This window comes from Mus musculus, chromosome 5 (assembly GCF_000001635.26).
Source record: "Mus musculus strain C57BL/6J chromosome 5, GRCm38.p6 C57BL/6J".
Taxonomy (NCBI): Eukaryota; Metazoa; Chordata; class Mammalia; order Rodentia; family Muridae; genus Mus; species Mus musculus.
In genome coordinates, this window is record NC_000071.6 from 31,891,710 (window position 1) to 31,917,851 (window position 26,142).

General features: G+C 41.6%; 1 protein-coding gene across 6 annotated transcripts in view; it reads left to right on the top strand.

The window, feature by feature from the left end:
• Nucleotides 1-26,142, top strand: part of Babam2 (BRISC and BRCA1 A complex member 2) — a 386,973-nt gene that overhangs the window by 193,732 nt on the left and 167,099 nt on the right. For all 6 annotated transcript variants that reach the window (XM_011240687.3, NM_144541.1, NM_181279.1 and 3 more), the window contains one exon: nt 9,346-9,455. In XM_011240687.3, coding sequence (XP_011238989.1) covers nt 9,346-9,455 — 110 coding nt within the window. The remainder of the gene's footprint in view (nt 1-9,345; nt 9,456-26,142) is intronic.

Consider the following 26,142-nt stretch of genomic DNA (forward strand, 5'->3'; position numbering starts at 1 on the left):
TGACATACTATATAATAAATAGCTTTATTATAGTCTCTTATGCCCACAGACTAGTCTAGCCCATAAAGCTTATAGATTTGTTGTAAGCTCTTATGAATTGACAAATACAGTGGTTTTTTTTAATAGACCTCCCATGTGATCATAGTTAATAATATTTTGGTTCAGCTAATGTCTGTCAGCAATTAGTTAATTGGTAGTTTGTACCTATATTGACACTAATGTTCTCAACATATAGGGACTTGTTTAATGGCTTCTGTCTTAAAACAATAGCATATCAAAGGAGAGCCACATAACAATAAATTATACTTGTATTTACTTTCATTTCTGGGGTTAATTGTCATTTTTTTTCTACAGTCTTTTGGTATTTACAAAGAGCCCCAATCAAGAATAATCATGCATGACCTAAAACAAAATGAGATGTAGCCTTGCCTAGTACCATTTTTCAAATATGAGGTTTTTTTTTATTAAAATATAAGTAATTATAGTTTATGTTACTCAAGAGATGAACACTGAAGATCTTCCTAGTTGAAGATACTTTCTGTTTAGTTTTATCAACTTTATCCAGTGTACCTGAAACTTGAGAAGTTTCCAAATTAGAAACGCCAGTGCAGTGTGGTTAATCTCACTCATTTCTTTGTTCAGTTATCCCTGTATTAATAGTTTCTGTTTTTTCAACCAATTCACTATATGTGGTATGCTCCATAATAGGAATGCAAAAGTGTCCATACTCTCAAGAACTTGTCTATCGTGAATAGTCATCTTAAACATCAGGAACCCTTTTCTGTTCAAGTCAAGGCTGAGCTAGAATCACTGTTGGGTCTCAGCGGAACCCCACAGCTATTCTTACCTCTCTGTGTACATGTGAGCACCTAACACAGTTTTGGAGAGCAAGAAGGCAACTGTCTGTAGCTTTAGCAGATTTAGCGTCTTTTCCTCCTATTTTAGCCTGTGGCAGTTTCAAATGGCGCAGATAGAAAGCCCTGAAAATGTATACTTGTACATTTTAAAATGTCCCTTACTAGGTTTTAACCACCCCCTGTTTTCCACATGCTGCCATTAGTGGTTAGAATAATCATCTGTAATGCTAGCTTCTAAGAACATGGTACAAGAGCCTCTTTTCTAATTTCCCAGATGGGAGGGAACACATGTGCGAGTCTGTTAGAGTTGCAGAAACTGGAAACAGCACGATGTGGATTTGTATTTTTGGAACTCTTTGGGCTTATTTAAGCACCCCAAACTAAACAGAGCTATCTATTAGGAGTCAAAAACCAATTCAAGGAAAATCTGAGTGCCTCACCTAGAGGAATAAAACATTGCATTATTTCAGAAAATAAATTAGAAATAACTGGACCACTGCCTTGTGTGCTTTTTCTACAGACGATCAGATCTAAATGTTGACCATGTAAATCAGACATCTTCTTGATGTTAGAAGAGCCTCTAAATAAATGTCCAAAGCTTGGATGAGAGAAAATGTAACACATATTGTAGGAGATGGGTAATGGAATTATTAGCCAACAAAAATGATCTGAGTACCCTAAAGAGAAATCAACAGTCAATTTGACCAGTTATACAGAAGACATGTGAATGTCCAAGAAACTCTTGAAAAGTTGATTCAGTGTTGTATCTAAATCAGGATACTGTCTCCAGATATCAACCTGCCAATATTCCATTAGAAAGAGTGAGTGGGTGAGAACCCTGTTACCAAGTTACACACAAGGAAGGAAACAGGCATGTCCACATATTACAAACACATGTTGGATCAAATTTGTATTTCTGCAAATTGTTCAGTTAAAAAAATCCATTAAATTCTCCTGAAATATAAGGTATTCATGACAATTAAGCTTAGTTTTAGTTACCTACTAAGAAATAGCACACTACTGAAGTCATATGCAAACATCATTGCAAGCAACATGGAGGTCTGTTGCTAGGGTAATAGTTAGATAAATAAAAAAATACATCTGTGCTGGGAGTAGTATGTAGCCATTGAAACAGCAATTAGTAGAGTAATCTGTGTAATATGATCCCACTAGGGAAAACAAAACTGGAGGATAAAGAGGTGCTCACCTGTGGTACCTGTGCACCTGAATATGTGTGTGTGTGTGTGTGTGTGTGTGTGTGTGTGTGTGTGTATGTGTGTTTATGAGTATAGGGAAAGTTGACTAAGACAACACTGTAGTCTTTAGTACACTGAAAAATAATTGTTAAGATAGGAGTAGAAGGACCAATTTTAAAATATATATTTCTGCATGTTTGGGCTTTAATTATTTTTTTATTATCTTATTTACTTACATTCTAGTCTTTGTCTCTCCTCCTCCCAGTCCTCCCTCCCAGTTTCTCATCTCATTCTTTCTCCCCCTTGCCTCCAAAAGGGTGCTTCCCCCCAACTACCAGGCCTCCCCCTTTCCTGGGGCCTCAAGTCTCAAGGAGTAAGCACATCTCCCACTGAGGCCAGACTGGGTAGACCTCTGCTGTATATGTAACAGGCCTTGGACCAGCCCCTGTATGCTCCTGGTTGGTGGCTCAGTCTCTGGGAGCTCCCTGGGATCTGGTCTTCTTATGGGCTGGCCCTCCCCTTCAGCTTCTTCAATCCTTCCTCTAATTCAACCATAGGAGTCCCCAACTTCAGTCCAATAATTGGGTTTAAGTATCTGCGTTTGTCTCACCCAGCTGCTTGTAGGATCTCTCAGAGGACAGCCATGCCAGGATCTGTAAGCATCAGTAATAGTGACAGGCCTTGGTTCCCCACAAGAGATGGATCCTGAGTTGGGCTGGTCACTGGACAGCCTTTCCTTCAGTCTCTTCTCCATTTTTTTTTCCCTGCAGTTCTTTTAGACTGGAACAATTCTGGGTCAAAAATTTTGACTGTGGCTCAGTAACCCTGTCCCTCCACTTGAGGCCCTGTCTGTCTACTGAAGGTGGACTGCTGGAGTTCCTTCTCCCCAGTGTTGGGCATTTTGGCTAAGGTCAACCCCACTGAGATCTGAGAGTCTCTCACCTTCCATGTCTCTGGTACTTTCTAGAGGGTCCCCCTACCTCCCAACCACCTCTGAAGATGGAAAGATCTTCCATTCTCATGGATTGGTAGGATTAACATAGTGAAAATGGCCATTTTACCAAAAGCAATATACAGATTCAATGCAGTCTCCATCAAAATTCCAACACAATTCTTCACAGACAGAAAGAGCAATTCTCAACTTCATATGGAAAAACAACCCAAGATAGCCAAAACAATTCTGTTTTGTTTTGTTTTGTTTTGTTTTGTTTTGTTTTGTTTTGTTTTTGAGACAGGGTTTCTCTGTGTAGCCCTGGCTGTCCTGGAACTCACTTTGTAGACCAGGCTGGCCTCAAACTCAGAAATCCGCCTGCCTCTGCCTCCCAAGTGCTGGAATTAAAGGCATGTGCCACCACTGCCCGGCCCAAAACAATTCTTAACAATAAAAGAACTTTCAGGGGAATCACCATCCCTGATCTCAAGCTGTACTACAAAGCAATAGTGATAAAAACAAAACAAAACTGCATGGTATTGGTACAAAGACAGACAGGTAGATCAATGGAATAGAATTGAAGGCCCAAAAGTAGACCCACATACATATGGATACTTGATCTCTGACAAAGAAGCCAAAAAATACAGTAGAAAAACATCTTCAATAAGCGGTGCTGGTCTAACTGTCATCCTATGTAGAAGAATGAAAATATCTTTATTTTTATATTTATTACCTTGCACAAAGCTCAAGTCTAAGTGGATAAAGGACCTCAATGTAAAATCTGATACACTGAATCTAATAGAAGAGAAAGTGGGAAAGAACCTTAAACTCATTGGCACAGGGAGAAATTTCCTAAACAGAACACCAATGGCTCAGGCTCTAAGATCAACAGTTGATAAATGGGATTTCATGAAATTGAAAAGCTTCTATAAGGCAAAAATCACTGTCAATAGAACAAATTGGGAAAAAAACTTTCACTAACTCTACATCTGACAGAGGGCTAATACCCAAAATATATAACTAATTCAAGAAGTTAACCTCCAAAAAACCAAATAACCCAGTAAAATAATGGTATACAGAGCTAAACAGAGGGTTCACAACAGAAGAATCTCAAATGGCTGAGAAGTACTTGAAGAAATGTTCAAAGTCCTTAGTCATCAGAGTAATACAAATCAAATCAACCCTGAGATTCCACCTCACACCAGTCAGAAGGGCTAAGATCAAAAACTCAAATGACAGCAAATGATGGCAAGGATGTGGAGAAAGAGGAACACTCCTCCATTGCTGGTGGGATTGCAAATTGGTACAACCACTCTGGAAATCAATCTGGTGGTTTCTCAGAAAATTGGAAATAGTTCTACCTGAAGACCTAGCTATACCACTCTTGGGCATATACCCAAAAGATGCCCCACCATACCACAAGGACATGTACTCTACCATGCTTTTAGCAGCCTTATTTGTAACATGCAGAAGCTGGAAATAATCCAGATATCCCTCAACCAAACGGATACAGAAAATGTGGTTCACTTACACAATTCAGCTATTTAAAATGAGGGCATTCTGAATTTTGCAGACAAATGGATGGAACTAGAAAATATCATCCTGAGTAAGGTAATGTAGACCCAAAAGGACATGCTTGGTATGTACTCACTGATAAGTGGATATTAGCCAAAAAGTATAGATTACCCATGATACAACTCACAGACCATATGAAGTTTAACAAGCAGAAAGGCCTAAGTGAGGATGCTTCAATCCCTCTTAGAAGGGGGAACGAAATAATCATGGGATGCAGAGGGAGGGAGGGAGGGAAGGGCCTATATAGGAGAGAGGAGGGTGAGTGGGAGGGGGAAAGGAGAGGAGAATAGGTATGGGGGGAGGGGACAGGCTAGAATCCCAGAAGGCCAAGAGAATGAATGGCTGGGCTATAAAGAAAAGAAAAGAAGCCTATTTTTTGTAAGGTAAAAACAAACAAACAAAAAAAGACAACTTAAGAAATTTAAAAGAAAAAGATGAAAGTGTAAGGGCCAAACCCTGACATAGAAAATCAGAGCAATGGGTTTTAGAATTAAAATAGAAGCAGGGGAGAGTTGGAGGCAAGTGATCATCCCTGTCAAGAGTGTTAAAGAACAAGTAAGAAGACAGACTCTTTACCCCATTTTTAATAGGGTTATTTGATTCTCTGGAGTCTAACTTTTTGAGTTCTTTATATAGATTGGATATTGGCCCTCTATCAGATATAGGACTGGTAAAGATCTTTTCCCAATCTGTTTGTTGCCATTTTGTCCTATGGACAGTGTCCTTTGCCTTACAGAAGCTTTGTAATTTTATGAGTTCCCATTTGTCAATTCTTGATCTTAGAGCATAAGCTATTGGTGTTCTGTTCAGGAAATTTTCCCCTGTGCCCATGTGCTTGATCAAGGCTCTTCCCTACTTTCTTTTCTATTAGTTTCAATGTATCTGGTTTTATGTGGGGGTCCTTGATCCATTTGGACTTGAGCTTTGTACAAGGAAATAAGAATGGATCAATTTGCATTCCTCTACATGCTAACTGCCAGTTGAGCCAGCACCATTTGTTGAAAATGCTGTCTTTTTTCCACTGGATGGTTTTAGCTCCTTTGTCAAAGATCAAGTGACCATAGGTGTGTGGATTAATTTCCCAGAAGCTTAGAATACCCAAGATATAATTCACAGACCACATGAAGCTCAAGAAGAAGGAAGACCAAAGTATGGATACTTCAGTCTTTCTTAGAAGGGGGACAAAATACCCATGGGAGGTACACAGAGACAAAGTGTGGAGCAGTGACTGAAGGAAAGGCCATCCAGAGACTGCCCTACCTGGGGATCCATCCCATATACAGTCACCAAATGCAGACACTATTGTGGATGCCAAGAAGTGCATGCTGATAGGAGCCTGGTATAACTGTCTACTGAGAGGCTCTGCCAGAGCCTGACAAATACAGAGGTGAATGCTCGAAGCCAACCATTGGATTGAGCAATGGAGAAGGGTCCCCAATGGAGAAGTTAGAGAAAGGACTGAAGGAGCTGAAGGGGGTTTGCAACCCCATAGAAAGAACAACAATATCAACGCAGTAGTACCCCCCCCCAGAGCTCCCAGGGACTAAATCACCAACCAAAGAGTAAACATTGAAGGACCCATGGCTCCAGTCTCATATGTAGCAGAGAATGACCTTGTCTGGCATCAATGGGAGGAGATGCTCTTGGTACTATGAAGGGTGGATGCCCCTGTATAGGGGAATGTGAAGGCAGGGAGGTGGGTGGGTGGGTTGGTGGGGGAACAACCTCATAGAAGCAGGGGGAAGGGGAATCATATAAGTGGGAAACCAGCAAAGGGGATAACATTTGAAATGTAAATAAAGAAAATATCTAATAAAGAAGGAGAAGACGACAACGATGACGATGACAAAGACAAGGAGGATAGACGAGCTCCTGCTGCTTTAGGAAGGCTCCTGGAAAGGAGTGGCACTGGACAGCCTTGTACTGTTGCAGTGGCTGTGGTGGGTTTTTAAGCTCTCTACTCATGGGCCCTTTTTACTCATGGGTAGCTTTTTATACAACCCTGTTTATAAAGGTATATAAAATACTTTTGTGATAAACATCAAGCATTTGTTGATAAATGTCTTAAGGAAATATTCTTCAAAGAAAGGTTTTGGTAGACATAATTTTACCATTTTTTAAAATCAAAAGAAAATTTGCATTGGTAAAATGGTGAGGTTGTTTATTTTTACATAAAAATGAAGTCATGTGAATATTTGAGCTGATGGACATTTTGATTCTGACGCCTTCAGTGTTAAGGACGCTTCTTTATATGTAATATATGGCACAAAATGGCAGAACCATGGTCTGACTTCAGGACCAGTTCAGAAACTGTTGAAAATTCTGTCCTCATCCCAAACCAGAATTCATTGAGGTGTTTATTTCTTAATTGAAACTGAAGTCAGCAATTCAATAATTGTTTAAATCAAAGATTATAATGCAGTAAGATTTCAAAATACCCTGATTTGTTACTTGCTGAGGACAGTTGTAGAAATACAGTCTTTGTACTGTGTAATTAAATCATGATGTTTGTATAAAAGCACCACATTTGGTGACAGTGCCTTGAGTCTGAGCCTAGGTTCTTCAAGACATGTTCCTTCGTATGTATGCTTTGATAGCATCTGTAGCACAAGGTGTACACACTGCTTGCTCAGACCGAGGCATTAGAGATCACAGGATGCCTTGTGGGCAAGCTTGCTTGAAATATCTTGGGTATGCTTTGCATTGGGCTTTGAATTCAATTTTGGTTATTGTTGTTCAGAAAGCTTTCCTTTTGTAGTGTCTGTGGCTCCCTCAGCTAGTTCCCCTGAGCCTACTTCATAGAGTTCTCCTCCTCTCTTATTTCTATTTTATAGAGTGGGCCCTGGGGCTCAGCAGAAAGGTATAGACCCCTTAAGACAACCCATTGTACAGTTCTGCATGTGCCCCAGAGGTTGTGATCACAGATACAGAGAGCCATGCACTCTCCAGCTCCTTCCACCTTCTGTGTTTGAACTCAGTGGGAGCTGTGGGATCTTGCTGCTTATGTTGGAGCTCCTGCTGTAGCTGGTGTAGCAGAGAAATGTTGCTGCCTCAGAGAAGCAGAGACAAGGAAGGGAATTGGTTCTCTGTATATTACATCATTGTCATTTTGACCTGGTCTTGTTCACTCAGATTTGGGATTTGCAGTGATTTTGTGTAGCCCCACTTCTGACCTTGGAAGCAAAGGACTGGTCCTTTGAACAGCTTTGAACAAGTCCATCTCATTCATGCATGCCCAAGACACTCCAGTGACTTCATTGTGCACTAGGCTGGTGAGCAACTTCTGTAACAGATAGATGTAGGACATGGGCCAAGGCCCAGGCAATGGAAGGCTTAGCCATGGCTGCAGCAAGTAGCAGCTACGTGTTCCTACCTAACTCTTACTTCTTGGTGCTTCTTAATTTTTCTTCTCAAAAGATGGGAGAGACTTGATGGTCCTTGTCCCTGTGTATACATGACACACATGCACTTCTTATTAGCACAATAAGAAATTGGACAAAGATATTGAAAATATCTAAGTTGAGCAGAATGTGTGTTGTTCCCAAGATACAAGAAAGGGAGTGGAATTTGAAGAGATGAAGGACTCTGCCAGAGTCCCTCAATGCTCATGCAGAGTTCAGGCTTAGGCTAGGACCCCTTTCTTGTTTGGCTGAGCCCCTACTGCATCCCCCAGGACCAGAAAACTGGTTCAGAAGCAGAGGTCTGTTTTTACTGTTCCCTACAGGGGAATAATATCTAGTTGGAGCATTTTAGGTTTTTGTACTTGACTTGGAGCCACTGCCAGGTTACTAGGAGTTACTGAAGCGTGGAGGGTACAGATTATAGTCAATACACTTTAGAGTTGCTCTGACTCGGCATTTTATGCAGAACTCTGGCAGACAGTTTGGAACTTGGCAATAGTCATAAAGTTCCCATTTTTGATTCAGTACACTTCATCCATGTATATCGATACTTCCTTGAATTAGTTCTGAATTTCAGTTGTGAGTCTGATAGTCAGTTCTTACCAATTAAGTTTACCATTAACCTCAAGGCTTCTCCTGGTGGGTTGATCAGTAATTATCATTCTTAGATTAATGGGGAGATTACTCTGAAATATTCTCATAATTGGTCATACATGATAGGTATGTGTTGGCGATCCCAAGTAAATCATCTATAATCACTTTGTTAACGTAGATGTGCGCTACCCCTACCCAGCCTTTATTTATATAGTGGCTCACTTTATACTTTGTAGGAATATATTTACTAGGGATTTTTTTTCTATTTAAATTAACTTAAGCATACTATAAAGATTGGTATAATGAGATTATTGGGCCCATAACATTTTGCTGTGCTTTAGGACATAAATTATGTTTGTAGCGATATGTTTGCTGAACTGTGTTAAGTGTGCTTCTGTCTAACTTGTTACCATCAGAGTCACTCCCCTGTTTCACTGGGGATATGGGGGAAAGTGAAATAGTTGAGGTTTTGTGCTTTACTGTGGTAGGCTTTGGTCAAGATGTTTGGGAGGCACCACCTTGAGGAGTGAGGCAAAGGTATTGCTGAGCCATTTGGTTGAGTGAAGATGGTTCCATGCCATGTGGCCGTGTGTGAGCTCATCACTGATAAGATTCTATCTACAATAAGCATGGTGTGATGATACATGCTCAAAATCTTGGCATTTGGGAGGCCTGGGTAGGAAGCTCTTGAATTTGAGGTTAGCCTGGGCTATATAATGGGACCTATCTCAAAAAACAAAAAATGTTCAGAGACGAGGTGCTCAATCATGTTTTTTCACTTCTTTTCTAAGGATGTAAATGAAGACCCTGGAGAAGATGTGGCCCTTCTTTCTGTCAGTTTTGAGGATACTGAAGCTACCCAGGTGTACCCCAAGTTGTACTTGTCACCCCGAATTGAGCAGTAAGTGTCAGTGTCTTTGATATGATGAGCCAGATAATTCTACTTAGAAACCTATTCATCTCTTCTTTTTACATGAACTCTTACATTTTTTCTTTTCTTTTCTTAGAAATTTATAGATTGAGTATTTTTTTAAAAACTTTTTTCCCTTGTGTATATATGAGTGCACACATCCAAGTGTACCAAGTGTAAGTATACCATTTGCATGCATATACCAACAAAGGCCAGAAGAAGGCATCAGATTCCCTGGAAGTGGAATTACAGGCAGTTTTAAGCTGCACCCTATGGGTACTGTGATCTGAACTAGGTTCTCTGCAAGAGCAGCCAGTGTTCTTAAACTGCTAAGCGATCTCTCTCGCCTTGGGTTGAAAGTTTTGATGGCTCAGTACATGCAGAGAGTATTTGCAAGTGCAATCTTTCAGTGAATCTTATTCATGCAATCTGTGCTCTCTGTATTGTGCCTTTGAAACCTTAAAGGAATTGTAGACTGTACCAAGTCCCAACTTTTACTCTCTCCGGTGTCCCTAGGCATTTATTGCAAGCAGTAGTTGTAGCCTGTCATGGATTGCTGAATAGTATCTGACATAACATATATTCAAAACTGTCACGTTATTTGTGAAAATATAACCAGTTTCTTTAAGATATTAAGTGAAAAGTAATCAGAAAGTGATCAAGGTAGTGTTAAAAGTAGAAGATTTAAAATGATGGTGATTGAGTTCATTCTGTGTTTAAATAGCTCTCTCTGGTTTTATGCAATGTCTAGTCACATAGTCAAAACAATTTGCTCTTTTACTTGTGTTCCAACCAAGTAACTTTTCTTATTAGAAATGAGTTTTATAAAGACTCACTTCACAGTGTACTCATTGTTGGCTAAATGCTTTGGTAGCTTATTCAACTTCAAAGGAAGCTAAGGTTCATTGAAAATGGATTATAAGCAGATTTGATTGGGAACTTCTGACAAGACACATTTTTCATCTACAGAAGTTTTTACAGATTTTTACTGAAATACATTATTAGTTCTCTGTAAGACCTTTAGTCAGGCTTGGCAGATTTCTGTCTGCGAGCAGATATGGTTGCCATCCTACATTAATATACTAGGCCATTTTGATGCTCTCTGACCTCAGTTGTTCTAAGTTATGAGTCATGGACACCCCATCTTACAAATTGATATGATACAGCTGCTTATATCCAAATGTGGGAGATTGTGAAAACCAGTAATGTACAGTCATTCTCTTGCTAATTTACATATCTCTGATAACAGCTGGAGTGGGATTTTACAGTAGTAAGTACTGTATTTTGCCCTGCCTACCACATGAAATTTTAACTTAAAATATTGACCCGTGTGAAATAAAAGGCCATCAGCTGGCAGCAACAATGCATTTCTAAAAGATGGAAACTCTGGAGTGAGGAGAGCTGCAGACACCCAGACTCTGGCCCCTAGCATGGGCCAGTGAAGTTCAAGCACCTCGTGTTTTATGTTTTTATAAAATGCACATACTGGTACATATTTAGTAATGTTGTTTTTAGTGTTCCTAGAGCATTAAGCCTGGCACTGGGGCAACCCTCACCAATAGTAGCGATTAGCCTTGTTGGTTTGCTGCTAGAGTTCATGGCAGTGAGTGGTGGGTTGTTGACACAGAAGAGTCAAGTCAGAGAGAAATGAAAAGGGTGGGTATGATGGGAATACATACTCGTTCCGGACACTCAGAGCGAACTCAGTGAGCTAAATTCAGCTATTTGGGTGATGAGAAACTTAGAGAAAAACATCCCAAGATGCCTGAGAAACGAGCATGTTAGTTAACTATGAACAAGCAATTGCTCTCTCAGCAGTGTTGTTCTGGGGTAACCGGATGGAGTATAGGGCCTCAGGCATACAGTGCATGTGCTACCGCCGGGCTGTACCTCCAGCCTAGGGTTTACTTTCAGTTAGAAAGCATATCTCATTACGTTTCCCAGGCTGATCTTATTAATAACCCAAGCTGACCCCAAACTTGATTCCTCCACTTCAGCCTCCCAAGCTGCTGGGATTGCTGCCCTGTGCCACTAAGTCTGTATAGAAAGGCTTTATTCTGAACTGAAGTCAGGTTATTTCTCTCAAGTGACTGTGCCTACAAAGCTTGCAAATAAATGTCTTTATTCTAGTAATCTAAGATATGGTGAGACAATTGAAAGGGTGGGAATATTTTAAGTCATTTTTCCTAATTCTAAAACACAGCTCTTGTAGATCGAGTTTGGTGGCATATGCCTTTAATCCCCACATTCAGGAGTTTGAGGAAGGTGATCTCTGTGAGTTTGAGGCCAGCCTGGTCTATAGAGCAAGTTCTAGCACAGCCTGAGCTACACAGAGAAACTCTGTCTGAAACAAATAAACAAACAGTACCCCAGTTGTCAGTGTGCCTCCTTGTTCTTCCCTCCCTGTCTCTTTCCCTCACTGAGTCTGTCTTTGCAGCTCAGCATTCTCAGTTCACTACTCTTTTCCTACCATGCCTTTGCTGAAGAAAGCCTTCCTTTTGTGCACAGTGCCCTGTGTAGTACTCTCCCTCCTGGTGAGTGCACAGGCTCTATCACTTTGTTCACATGCCCTCCCTACCCATGCTGCCTCTGGGCACAGTCTACCCTCCCTGTCATAGTAGTTTGTCCTCATCTTACCATCTACTTACGTGTGATGTACATTTCTCTAACCCTTTTCAGAGTGATGAATAAGTATACCAATCCCACAGTGCCTTGCACAGCAAAAACCTGGTTTTGACAGTTTTATAAGTCCATATGTAATTCTAACCCCTAATTTGCAATGGCTAACTGAAAGCTTCAAAATTTTTCTTGGTTGGTACAAATTCTCCTGATGTAACTATATTTCTAACACAAAAGTAAGCAACCAGACATTACTGTATCTTCAAACAGAACTTTTCAAAAGATTTTAGAAATTGAGGCATGGCTGTGTGCGGGCTTCCACATTTGCTAGATTCTGTGCAGTCATTCCCTAACCCCTTAGCCTAACCCCTTGCACATTCTAGGGATCTCATTCACCCATAATCCACTGAGGTCTCAGAATATTAAACACAGAAGCTTAGAAGTAAAGAATTCATATTTTAATTTGTACACCATATAAAGTCTTATATGGCCCTTCTCCATCCTGCCTAGGGTAGGGATCACCTGTTTGCCAGCTCTCTGGGCTGTATGTGCTCCCTAAGTTAGTCAGTCATCAGTAGATGTCCTGATTATCAGACTGGCTGTCATTCTATCGCAGTGGTTCAGGAAACCCCATTTTACTTAGCAGTGGCCCAGAGTGTAAGAGTAGTGATGCTGGCAGTTGAGACCTGCCAACAAGAAACCTTACTTTAAGTGATTTCACTTAAAGTGGAAAGGTGAACGTTTTCGACTGTGGGCTGGGCATGAGGGCTGAGCACAGTGCCAGGCATGGTGGCACATGTGTTTAAATCCCAGCTCTTTAGAGGCAGAGGCAGGAGGAGGATCTCTGTAAATCTGAGGCCATTTAGGAGGGAGACTCTGTCTCAAAATAAAGCAAAACAAAACCAAGTTCTCCAATTAATAAGAAAAAGATGAGGAAGCCTCAGTTCTATAATAAACAAATCTTGCTTTCATGAAATTGTGGAGGAAACCCCTGTGCTAGTTTTCTTTTGCACTTCAGACTATAGAAGTTGCTGTTGCAGCCGGGCGTGGTGGCGCACGCCTTTAATCCCAGCGCTTGGGAGGCAGAGGCAGGTGGATTTCTGAGTTCGAGGCCAGCCTGGTCTACAAAGTGAGTTCCAGAATAACCAGGGCTACACAGAGAAACCCTGTCTCGAAAAACCAACAACAACAACAAAAATAAATAAATAAATAAATAAATAAATAAATGAAAGAAGTTGCTGTTGCTCTGTTTTGTTGTGGCTATCGTTAGTGTCACACTTCATATCTCAAAACCCAGTGTGTTTACAGTTCAGCACTTTGTATTTGTAGCTTCTGCATCCACTGAGAGTCCTGGAAAATAGCCCTGGTGGCTAAAGGGGGCTGTTGCACCCTCAGCCAATCCTCGCAGATCAGAGCACAGAAGAGGAGTAATGCCGTTTCAGGAGGGTGTGGCCCTGGGATACGTTTTCAGAAGTGGGTGAAGGGGATTAGTAGTATTGTGGACATTATGTTAAGCTTTCATTTTCTACCTTTATTTTGTGTTACCTAGCCAACTCTCAGCTAGCCGAGCATCGCTTATAGATTCAGACATGAAGGGCACTTTGTGGATTCATGGGGAAAGCATCCCCAACTAGCCTTGCCTGGCTGTTTCCTTAGCTGAGGGTTCTTTTCAGTTCCTCCTTGTGGTTCTCTCTGAGAAGTCCCAAGCCCCATGCAGGATCTCACATAGGCAGAAGCTCCAGGAGACCAAGAGCCTGCTACACATTATTTTAAAATGGTCAAAAGAAGTCTGGCTTCTCCACCTCTCAGTACATGGGCAAAGGGAAATTCCAGGCTTGTCTGGCTATTATCACTCTGCCCCAACTTGTCTGTGCAGTAGGCAAGGATATTAACTAGTCCCAGAAATAGAAAAAGAAAAATACTACTTAGGGTGTTGTCATCACATGAAGGAAAAGGGATCAATTTGTTATACCCTAAAGATTCTAACGATATGAGTACCAAATGTCCCCGAATTAGACAATTCCAATGAAAAGGAACATCTGTAAGATACATTGGTCAAAACCTCCCAAGCACATTGTGATTTTATGATGTTGTGAAGTGTGCCTGGTGCCTTTGACAGCCCTGTCTGTCGCACATGGCTTGCATGCCCTCACGGTGCTGAGATGCCTGCTGTCCTCAAGTCTCCCACTGTGCATGCGTAGAGCTTGCAGAATAAACACTTCTGAGAAGAACTTCGTGTTCTTCATGCATGAGGGACATTTGTGAAGTAAACAGACTTCATGTACTATACATTTGTTTCCCAAGGAATCAAAACCAGTCCTGAAAGAATGAAGCCAGTGTGAGTTATGCAAAAAGGCCAAGCGTGAGGACAGCGAGGAGGCAGAGTAACTAGCGGTCAGAAATGCAAAAGACTAAATTTTGGTCGCATATTAGAAAAGGGAAAAAATCATTTCTGAACCAGTTGCCTTGCTTTTTCCTGGCAGGAAAGCTGCAAATGCTAAGGTTACACCATTGGAGCTGGCACCATACCTCCCCTCGGTTCCAGACTATGGGCATTTCCCACAGTGAAATGAAAGGTGAGATGGGCATCGAGGCAGCACGGTGCTCGTCTCGGGAAGGTGTGGGCCCTTTTCTTGGCTCCAGCCAGTGTATAGGAGTGGTTTGAAGAAAACTAGCTTTGTCTCTCCCAGAGCTGTTCCCACTCAGTGCATAAAAGAGGACTTCAGCCCCTGAGGCAGACCAGGTGGCATCTTTCACAAGTACAGAATTTGTTTTTAGAACTTTTTGTTGTTAAGTTACAGTCCTCCTTGGAAATAAGTACACTGAGCTTACCAGCTCATAAATGTCTGCCCATAGTGAGGCCTGTGTGGCTCACAGGCATGTAGTCATTCTTCAGTAGGAGCAACCCTGCAAGAGCTGACCAAGTGCAGGGTCCTTTGCTGGTGTGCCAGAGGCTGTCAAGACAAATGTGATGTGACCCTGTGCCCTACTTTGCTTACAGTACGGAAAGAGGCATAAAAACAAGTGCAAGTTGCAACTTGTGGTTAGGGAAAATGGCACAGTGAGACTTGGCACTAGAAGCCCTCTATTCCCCAGTGATTGGGTGACAAGTATGCTCAAGTGATTTGGGGACTCCCTTTCTTCTTCTGAAAAAGGCGCACATCTCCGTTTTAATTGTACCTATTCCAGTGAGACTGCAGGGAAGGGCCTTTTGTAGTGCTGAGCTCATGGTCAATGCAAGTTAGTGCTTGTAGAGTTGTAGAAATAACTTGGAAAACTTATTAATACTCTAAGAGCTCAGAGGAGATTTCTATCTGGCTTGATAAAGGGAACACTGGAAGGCTCTTGAAGCCTAGCTTTTCTGATGTCATATGGCTTTTCTAGAAATTAAATAAGCAACACAGTGACAATATATGCTCTTCGTTGTTCTCTACCGTATGATGCTCATAATGGTGTTCTTGGCGTGTGTTCTCTATAAAGTGTTCCCTCCCCTGTGACCTGGATTTTTAGACCCTCTGGGCTCCTACAGGGCCTGTTTCACTGTCAGCTCATTAAACTGTGGAAGTTTTCTTCTCATGCTTCTATCACTTGATCATTTAAACTTTGGTTGTTGTTGGTGTGTGTGTGTGTGTGTGTGTGTGTGTGTGTGTGTGTGTGTGTTTGTGCACGCGCGTGTGTGTCTGTGTCTGTGTTTATGTGTGTGTTACTGCAGGTATGGGCATGCCACGACATACATGTGCAAGTCAGAGGACAACTCTAGGGAGTAGGGCGTCTTCTGCCACCTTATAGAGTCTGAAGATCAGACTCAGTTCATTAGGCCAGTGTGCAAGCACCTCTGTAGTTGAGCTGTCTCGTCTCATCAGCTCCCTAGATCATTTTCTTTCTTCTTCTTCTTCTTTTTTTTTTTTTGAGATTTTTGTTTATTTTTATTTGTCATATGGGTGTTTTTTTCTCTCATTGTATGTCTGTGCACCATATGTGTTCAGTATCTTCAGATGCCAGAAGAGGAGGTCAGATCTTCTGGAATTGGAGTTACAGATAGTTGTGAGGCATAACGTACGTGCTGGGAACCAAACCCAGGTCCTCTGCAGGAGCAGCCAGTGCTGTTAACTGCTGAGCCATCCCCGCCAGTCTCTTCCTAGCCTCAGATCATTTTCATGACCTTCTTTGTGGATAACTCCTTGGCCTTTATTTCTAATATTAACTTTTTCCCTAGCTTAAATGCCTAGAAAACATCTGCTTTCTAGGCATTTGATGGACGTTTGTGCCGGTATTCCATTTTCACCACCAATTTAAATCTCTAAGTTTAGCAAAATGTCCCAAACCAAGCTTGTTGTCTTGAATAAGGCAGTCTTCCTTCCTGTTTCACTTCCTCTTCCTCTGATGCTCTTGTGTGATCAAGAGACACATCTCACAGGCATCTTCCTATGTCCTAAAAGTCTATGTCTGATGCCAGAAGGCACTCTGTACAGTGCCTTTCATTCCTTGTCATTCCTACCATTTTCTGGTTTGTCCTATCATTGTCATGCCCCTTGGTGGACTCTTGACTCCTGCTCTCTTCCTGTCTGACTTCTAGCTAACTCCCAGCTTTAGTTTTCAATTTATTTCTGTTTGGCACAGAACTGTCTCTGTCTGCCTGAAGTTTCACGAACATAATGTCCTTGCTTAAACATTTCCCTTGCAGTCCAGCTAGCAGTCTGGTAATCAGGCAGTTTTCAATAGCTCTGGGCTCACCTTTCCACCCCCATCTGCACATCACACACACACACACACACACACACACACACACACACACACAGAGCCTGCTGTTTAGCCAAATGTTTTGACATTTTTTTTAAAAACAGGCTTTGTGTTTTTTCCACATCTGCACCTTTGCTCAGGCTAGGCCTTGTTCCAGAGCATTACATTTGGTCCCCTCTCCTGCAGGGTCTACACATGACCTGCCCATCTTTTTAGGTCTTCTTGGTAGTCATCTCCTCTCTGGAGCTTTCTTTACCATCCACCACATGCTGTCTACTGGGACAATACCTTTTCCTCCTGTGTTCCTGACTATCTTGGCATATTGTTTTATGAAACTAGGAAGTCCCTGTTATTTTAGAGCTGGGGAAAACACAGCCCATTTCTGCCAAGCTGGTCCTACCCTAGTCCCACTCCCCACTAATGTAACTTTCCAGAAGTGTAGAAGTTGATGATCCTGTGTGTCGCAAGGCATGTAGTCTCCATGTTCCTGTACCTTGTAGCCAGCAGCTAGGTTCCTAAGTGGGTGGTTGCTTGGCCATGCTCCTGGGAGGTTGAACTTTGCAAGAGTGCTGTCTCGCCTGAACCCTGCAGGTGATGAACATGATTTTAGTCTCATGAACTTTGAGCTTACAGTTTCTTACCTTTACCCATTATGGCCTCTTTGGCCTCCTTTTCCCTACTGTGGCATCAGACATGGTATTTTAGGACATAGGAATAGGTTGTAATCCAGAAACTGGGGTACACTGAAATTTGACTCATGCCTATGAAAAGGACATAGGGACCTGGAAATTGAAGTAATGATATTTGAAATTATAGGTAAAAATACTACATACTACATTCAGGTAAATCAGATAAAATAAAAAATTTAATTTTATAAGAAAATTCACTATGTTGTGATTTTTCTCAAATGTCCCATTGATTTTACTATCTGGCATGATAGAACATACCATTTTAGATGTTCCAAAAAACCGTTTGAGACCTGGACTTATATATCCCTTGAACTCACTGTGTACCCTGAACCCTGATCCTCTACGTCCTCCACCTCCCAGGTGCTAGGACAGTTGGTGTGACCACCTTGAGTACCTTCTCAAATGTGTCACTTTAAAAATGTGGGACTAAGCACAGATTGATTGGCAACAAACAAACAAACATAATTATCTTCTTAAAAAAAATCTTTTGCCAGCTGTCTCAAAAAAAGGAGGCCCCATATCACTAGAGGTAGTTTTTGGCTGAGTTAAGCAATAGTGCAGCATAGTAAATGTGACTTAATTCAGCCTCACTCAAGTTGACGTGAGTCACTCAACCCACCCTCTAATAAATATTGTGCTCCTGGAGAAGTTTTGCTCCTTTGATAAATACACAGTCCAGTGTGTGCTAAGACAACCAGCTGTCAAGGGAGATGTGTATTTGCTTTTGGTGGAAAGAGCTGTCTTAGCCTCTAGAGACTTAAGATGTTACTGGCCTGGGAGCAGGGCCAGACGGATTCTTCATGACTTAGAATGGCATTCTGAGAAGTTGAGCTAGTTTTCATTAGTGAGTTTGGCCCATTGTCCAGCCTGTGCCTCCCAGCACATCGAGAGCTGGGTCTTTGCTATGCACCATTGCAAACAGACTTAGATCAGCGAGATCAATCAGCCCCTAAATGTCATGTGATTGGCAAATTTCTGATGTGCACCTCCCACCTCCCAGCCTGGAAGTTAGTGCTAGCGCAGTGGTTTGTTTAGGCTTCTTTTAGGCAGAAATTATGACTTTACAAGTCATGCACACATCTGTGATAGCTCAGACCTCCTCGGTGGTACATTACGCATTGGGTTAATTTTCTGCCCTCAGATGCTTCTGTGACTGATAGAGGTCAGTCACCTATGTCCTCTCTGCTGTGTAATGACCAGCCTAAGCTGGGAGATATAGCACATCTTCATCTAGAAAGGTAAGCCTCCCATTTTCTGTGGAGCATCTCAGATTTGGACCAGTGGTTTTCTTGCAGGGAAGATGAGAAGTTTGTGATTTTCAATTTAACATTATTCTTCCCTAGCAAAACTGTGAGCATTGGTCATTTCTATTTGATGTAGTTGCTGTTTACTTTTATTTACTCACAAATAGGAAAAAAACTTCTCAACATAAAGTCTAAGATATATAGTGATAGTTAACAAACATACTGAACAGTTTTTAGGCAGGATCAGAGAAGTTAGAATGTGGAAGAGGAAATGTCCTAAAATGTTCCTGAGCTCATAGCAGATGCCAGCTCTTAGTTGGGAGCAGTAGAATGCCTTTCAAACAGTCTAAATTGAAAGAAGTCTGCACCCAGACTGCAGAGCAGTGAAGATTAATCCATACAGAGGTACACTGCTTAAAGGAAGAACACATTGCCACAAATCTCTTTGAGGATCTGATGTGGACCCCCAGCTTTACTCTGGAAAAATAAATAGAAACGCAAGGTTTAAATATAGTTTTGGGAATAACAGGCTCTCCTGTAGCCAATTCATGTACCTCATTAACATGCAAATTGTGGGGAGGTGAATATGATCAAAGTATATTATATGCATGTATGGAAATGTCACAACAAAACCCATTATTTTGTGCAATTATTATATGCTAATAAAATATAAAACGATGCATGAATAAGAACTTAACTAGTTGTCTTAAGTGAAAATTATCGTCTAACACTGCCCATACCCCCTTTCCCCTGGTCTGCTCCTCTCCTGTGTTCGCTTTTATTAATGGCTTACTATCTTTCTAGTGACCCAGCCATTTTTGACCTTCCTCTTGCAGTTGTTTTCCTCTACACAACTGACTGCTGGTTGATTTGGCTTCCTTGCTGTCCTGTCATGGTCTTTCCACCATTTCTTTGGCCCCAGCCCTAGCTCCATCAGGCCTCTTTGGTGCTGATGTTTTGCCACATTACGTCTCCTAAAGCAGGACTCCATCTCTGTCATTTTCCCTTCTGTACCCTTTGAGACTCTTTCCTAAACACATCAGGCTAGGACATGCTGTATCATCTTGTCTGAGAAGTTCAGTGTCTATCCTACTTATAGCCATCTGAGAACATCTGAACCAGAGGTAGTCAGACCAGGTGTAGATACTCTGAAGGACTTCCCTTGAGAGGGATAGGACTATATTGCTTTAAAAGACTTTCCCCCAGCAAGGTTAGGTGTTTTTAGTAGAAGGGCTCTGAGCTACCTAGTTGCTGTCACTAGATGTATATGTGTGGTGTGCCAGTCTTCCCCCATGGATGGATGACTGGCCTGTGGATGTGCAGAATGGCATTCCAGTATTACCCTAGTCAGGTAGCTACTCAGACCATCCTGCTATCCATTTCCTGTGCCTGTGGATTAAGCCATCATTGAAAACCACTCTCCTCTCATTGGACGGGAAATGGGCTTTTTAGCATTTTTAGGCTCCTTGCTAGTCTTGACAGAGTGGTCCTTTAAGACACAAACCTAATCTCATCACTCTCTCAGGTCATGACAGAGCTCATTAATTTTCCTCTGATGCAATTGCTCTCCAGCCATATCCAGCTCTGTCCCCATTTATATCTAGTCCATCACTAGATACGAGCATGCTTTCTTTATGCTGCCTTCATCTGGATCCCACCAAGCTCTTGTCTTGTCATTTCAATTACTCATCCCCTTTAATCTTTTGTGTCAAATACATGCTAGGAGTAGAAAGCACTGTATAAAATGGGTGACTTTAATTATGAAGCTGGTATCCTCAGTGCTGTGCACGTTTTCCAGCCTTTCTCAGTGTAAGGGTAAAAAGGGAGCTTGGCTACAAAGAGGTAGAGCATTGCAGGGTGACAGAATCGCTCCATCACAGGGTGGTAGATAGATAATCCTCTATTTTTCAAAACCCATAAAATTATACACTACAAAAAGTGCACTGCAGACTCCTAGAAGCAAAAGAACTATTTTAATATTTTATATTAATAAGTTATGAATTTGTAATGCTCCCTCCTCATTCCCCTCCCTTCCCCCTCCCCCTCTTCTTCTTCTTCTTTCTTCTTCTTCTTCTTCTTCTTCTTCTTCTTCTTCTTCTTCTTCTTCTTCTTCTTCTTCTTCTTCTTCTTCTTCTCCTTCTCCTCCTCCTCCTCCTCCTCCTCCTCCTCCTCCTCCTCCTCCTCCTCCTCCTCCTCCTCCTCCTCCTCCTTCTTCTTCTTCTTCTTCTTCTTCGTTAGGGTGTCACCATATAGCTCAGGCTGATCTTGATTTCTCAGTCCTCTTGGCTGTCTCCCAAGTGCTGAAATTACAGCAGCCATGAGCCATCATGTTCAGCTCTCATTATCTTTAAAAACATTTTATTAATCACAATGGCATGAAATATACATACTACATATATGTACAAAGATATATAATATATAAATAATATATATAAACATCAATATATTTGTATATATGTGTTATGCATTTCATACTGTTGTGATTAATAAAATGTTATTAGAGGTAATAACATTTATTAATGTATTAATGTATGTATATATATGCTGAGTGCATGTGGATGTTCTCATGTATATACATGATACATGTAAGCTACTTATGTGATTATGTATAAATGTATTCACACACTATCTTAGTTTATATTGCCAGAATAAAATATAATGAGCAAGGTATCTTAGATAACAGAAATTTATTTTCTCATAGTCATTGTGGCTAGAATGTCTATGATCAGAATCCCAAGTCTTGGTGTTTGGTATTAAGGTATCAAAATTTGGGGTCTAAAAGCTAAATGTATGGCACATGCCTGTAATACTCTAGCATTCAAACTGACACAGGAAGATCATGAATTTGAGGCCAACCTGGGCTACAGTGAGGAATTGCATTAAAAAAGAAAGAAGGCAAGATTTGGTGTATGGCTATGGCTCCTCTTCTTACCTGGCAAAAGACCACCTACTGGCTAAGTCCTCGAATGGCAGAGAGAAGTGCTGGCATGTCTTCCTTGTCCTATAAAGACACTCAACCCATCACAGTCCCTTAGGACCTTATCTAAACTGTTTACCTTCCAGAGGATCCAGTCTCCACATATTATCCCACTGGGGTAAAGGCTTCACCACATAGATTTTAGGTGACAAGAGGCTGGAGGGAGAGACCCTGGTTTGGTTCCCAGCTCCCACATGATGACTTCTCAAAACCATCCATGATGACAACTCCAGGGTACTAACAGCCACTTCTGACTTCTGCAGCCACAAGGCATGAACATCCATAGATGTAGACTAAACACTCATACACATAAAATAAATACTGCTGAAATGTTTAAATTCTAGGTGACAGGGGCTGGAGAGATAGTTCAGTAGTTAAGAGCACTGGCTACTCTCCCAGAGGACCCAGGTGTTTTGGGAAATATTAAAAATGAATCCCCGCACCCAGGGATCCATCCCATAATCAGCCTCCAAATGTAGACATCATTGCATACGCCAGCAAGATTTTGCTGAAAGGACCCTGATATAGCTGTCTCTTGTGAGGCTACACCGGGGCCTAGCAAACACAGAAGTGGATGCTCACAATCAGCTATTGGATGGATCACAGGGCCCCCAATGGGGGAGCTAGAGAAAGTACCCAAGGAGCTAAAGAGATCTGCAACCCTATAGGTGGAACAACAATATGAACTAACCAGGGCCCCGCAGAGCTCGTGTCTCTAGCTGCATATGTAACAGAAGATGGCCTGGTCGGCCATCATTGGGAAGAGAAGCCCCTTTGTCTTGCACACTTTATATGCCTCAGTACAGGGGAACGCCAGGGCCAAGAAGTGGGAGTGGGTGGGTAGGAGAGTGGGGGTTGGGGTAGGGTATGGGGGACTTTGGGATAGCATTTCAAATGTAAGTGAAGAAAATACCTAATAAAAATTGAAAAAGAAAATGAATCCAACTGTCCAGCATGGCTAGACCCGGGAGGCTTCCTGTACTCCTGCTGCCAGCAACTCTCTCTAGCTAGCCACCCCACCCCCTTCTGCAGCGTCTGATCGCTTGATCGTTGTGTTTCCAGCTCTGGTTTGCTTGTCTCTGGAGCCACTAGTTCTCTCTCCACCATAAACCCCTGTAGTCAGTGGTCCCACATTTCAGTAACCCAGTAAATCAAAACTCTTGAAGCTTATAATTAACAAGTAAGGTTTATATACCAATAAATTTTCAATTCACAAGATGCCAGTACAATCATTTCAGAACCAATTGATAATGATAAAAGCTGCCCACCTAGATTAGACAAATTATCCCAATTATTCTAACCTTATGGTATCATAACTACCTGTGGCTATCTCAAGCCACGCTGCTTCAGGTTCTTCTTCCTGTTTGTCTGTTTCCATCTTGGCCTTCTTCCTGTCCCTGAGACACACACTGTCTCTCCAACTCTTAGCTCCACCTCCCTTTTCCCTGTCCAATCACAGGCTTCCTGTTACCCTAATATATTTTAGTTTGATTGGACAGAGAAAATCCTGTCATACTCACGTTCAATTCCCAGCAGCTCATAATTGTCTGTAACTCCAGTTCCAGGGGTCTGACACCATTGAGGCCAACTCTTTTCTGAAGAGAAACAGAGGATGAGGGGGTAAGGGTGGGAGATAGCAGGTGGGGAGGAGAGCCTGAGAAGAAGGAGAGGAAACTACAGTCAGGATATAAAATCAATAAAATTAAAATTAAAAACATGAAAATTTAAACTTTAGATGATACTATGCTAGTCTACTATGGCAACAAGTGTGGGCGTGTGTTACATTATCTAGTGTGCACACAGTACTTGGTCACTCTTTACAGAGTCATCAGTGTGCAACACAGGAGTAAAGCTCCTTTGTCAATTCTTTGGCCCCATAGTGTTATGAAATAACCAGACTTGGAAGATTTGTTGTAAAGGGTATATAATGAGTGATCATTTCTCCAGGAATGCTTTATTCAAATGTATTACTATTTGCTTAAGTTAAAGAACATTTTAACTTCCTTCAAAATAGCTAACGTCATTCCTATGCTAGATGTTCTTTTGCCTATTGCTTTGTCTCACAGTGGGATGACAGATTCATGTGGAGGTCTGTCACTCTTCCGCCTCCCGCTCTACATAAACACTACTATAGTTCATGCCATACATGGGAAGAAGAGCTTAAGGAAGCAAGGCCGCCCCTTGGGAGTTGTGTTTTGCCTCTGACTTCTGTGAGGCTGTATGGCTCCCATCTCTTCTCCTTTCCTGGCTCTTGGCCCTCAGCGGTATCAGTATTTTCTCTCTCCAGTGTTCCTGTGTTCACAGTGAAGAAGAAAGTGTCATCTATTTAGATTATAGAATAGAATGTGTGTGCAGACATAGCAATATATGCCAGATGGATTTTCAAGTTGCCTGTCGTATCCCTAAAAAGTTCAGTGACTATATCATCCTCTGCATGTTTTCACAGGGCGATTAGTTAGCACCTAAGTAATGCCCTGGTACCTGATTACAGCTGTTTGGTAACTGGGCAATGACTAAGGCTCCCACTATGTAAATGTATATAGGGTAGAGTGCCTGTCCTGCTGTTTGAGAGAAAAGGAAGCATCGTTGTTGTCTGATTCACTGTGTGGGTTTTATTAGAGAGCTTGTAATTTGATCTAGGTATGTCTGATTTTGATTCCCATAATAAAGGGCTAATGATTATATTGGCGTTTTCTGCCCTCATTAAAATTCAGACACTGTGTCTTTTACCAGTAGCACTAATGACTTAGTGAATGGAAGGCCTTTGATTTAAAATAAGACATATGATGAGCTTTCGTATAGTGAGCAGGGCCCTAAGAGGGAGCGAATGGCTCTGCCTGTGAACATTATCTTTTACAGACATTGCAACAAAATAGAGGACATCCTTGGAAAAGCTTCCGATCTGCTTCGCCCCATGGAAGCTGACCCACACTGTTAACGTGGAGATAGATACAGCAATGGAAAACTTAATTCCTGGCAGTCTCTTTCTTCCCCATATGCAAAGAATTTCCCCTCCTGCCTTTTAGTCCCTCCCCTCCTCCACACTCCACCCCAGTCTGTAAAAAGTATGATGTCAGACTGGGCTTTTGTTGGCAAGTTCTCATCCTAGAGCAGACTTCACAGCCATGTTTCTCTGAGGAAGGATTTATGGCCGCACGCTGACAGCACTTCCTCGCTCCCACTTCTGACCTAGAACCTTTCCCTAACTTTAATTTTGTGAGAATTTAGCACAACCATTTAATACCTTTTAAGACCAAGGAAAGATATTTTGAAATCTTTGCTACATTTTTCTGTTAATAGACTTAAGAAAACTTCTTAGAATATTCATATGTAGACATTAGACATTTTGGTGACCAGCTTTCATTGTTTCTATTCTGTTAGGGTTATTTACCAGAAACTATTAATTTAATTTTTCCCAATGTTTTTTAAAATTCTTATGTGTGTGCATATGTGGACATGTGTGCACACGTATGTGCCACAGCACAGCTGATGAGGCCAGAAGAAAGTTCACAAGATTCTCCTTCCACCATGTAGATCTTGGAGATCAAACCCGGGTTGTCAGGCTTGGTGGAAAGTGTCTTGACCCACTGGAGCATCTCACCACCCTCAGACTTCTCCTGTAAAAGCAGAAATCAGTTTGTAAGGAACAAAGGTGCTGGAGACAACTGTTCCAGTCTGCATGCCTAGGTGGTGTCCGCAATTGACAGATGAATTATGGCATTCCTCTCTCCCCACTCTACTCTCTCTCTCTCTCCCTCACAGAGGGGGCAGAGATTATCCAGCTGTAAGAACAGAGGTACTGCCATTTTGCAACAACATAGATAAACCTAGAGATTATTCTGCTAAGCCACATAAGCCAAACACAAGGAGAAAGCTACTTTATAATCGCACATCTGTGTGGAATCTTTCTTTAAAGGATGAACATATAGAAATAGAGATTTCAATAGTAAAATGGTGACTGCCAGACCCAAGGAGGACGTGGAAGGGGGAGGAGTAAACTAGAGGGCTTGGATTTGCAATTGTTTAAACTAAATGCATTTAAAAGTCAAAAAAATACATGAGGACTGTAGTCTGTATTCTACAGTGAACTAAAAATTTACTAAAGTACTACAATAGTAAACAATAATGCCAATATGAAGACTATGTTATATTTGAGCAGAGGAATAGGTATGCATGTGTGTGTACCTTCGTGTGTGTGGCTACACATGTGTGTGTCTGCGCTTGATAGCACTAATGAGTTCCTCTGTTTCATACTTTAAGTGCTCTTATGGTGAGTTTGAATAGTTTACACTGAGTTTAAAAGATACACAAATGCTACTTCTTAAAGCAGTTCTGCAGCTTCGATTGTTGATCTAGAAGTTGTGGAGCTTGAGGAGTCATCCATTCAGTTCTGACAGCAACCTTGAGCT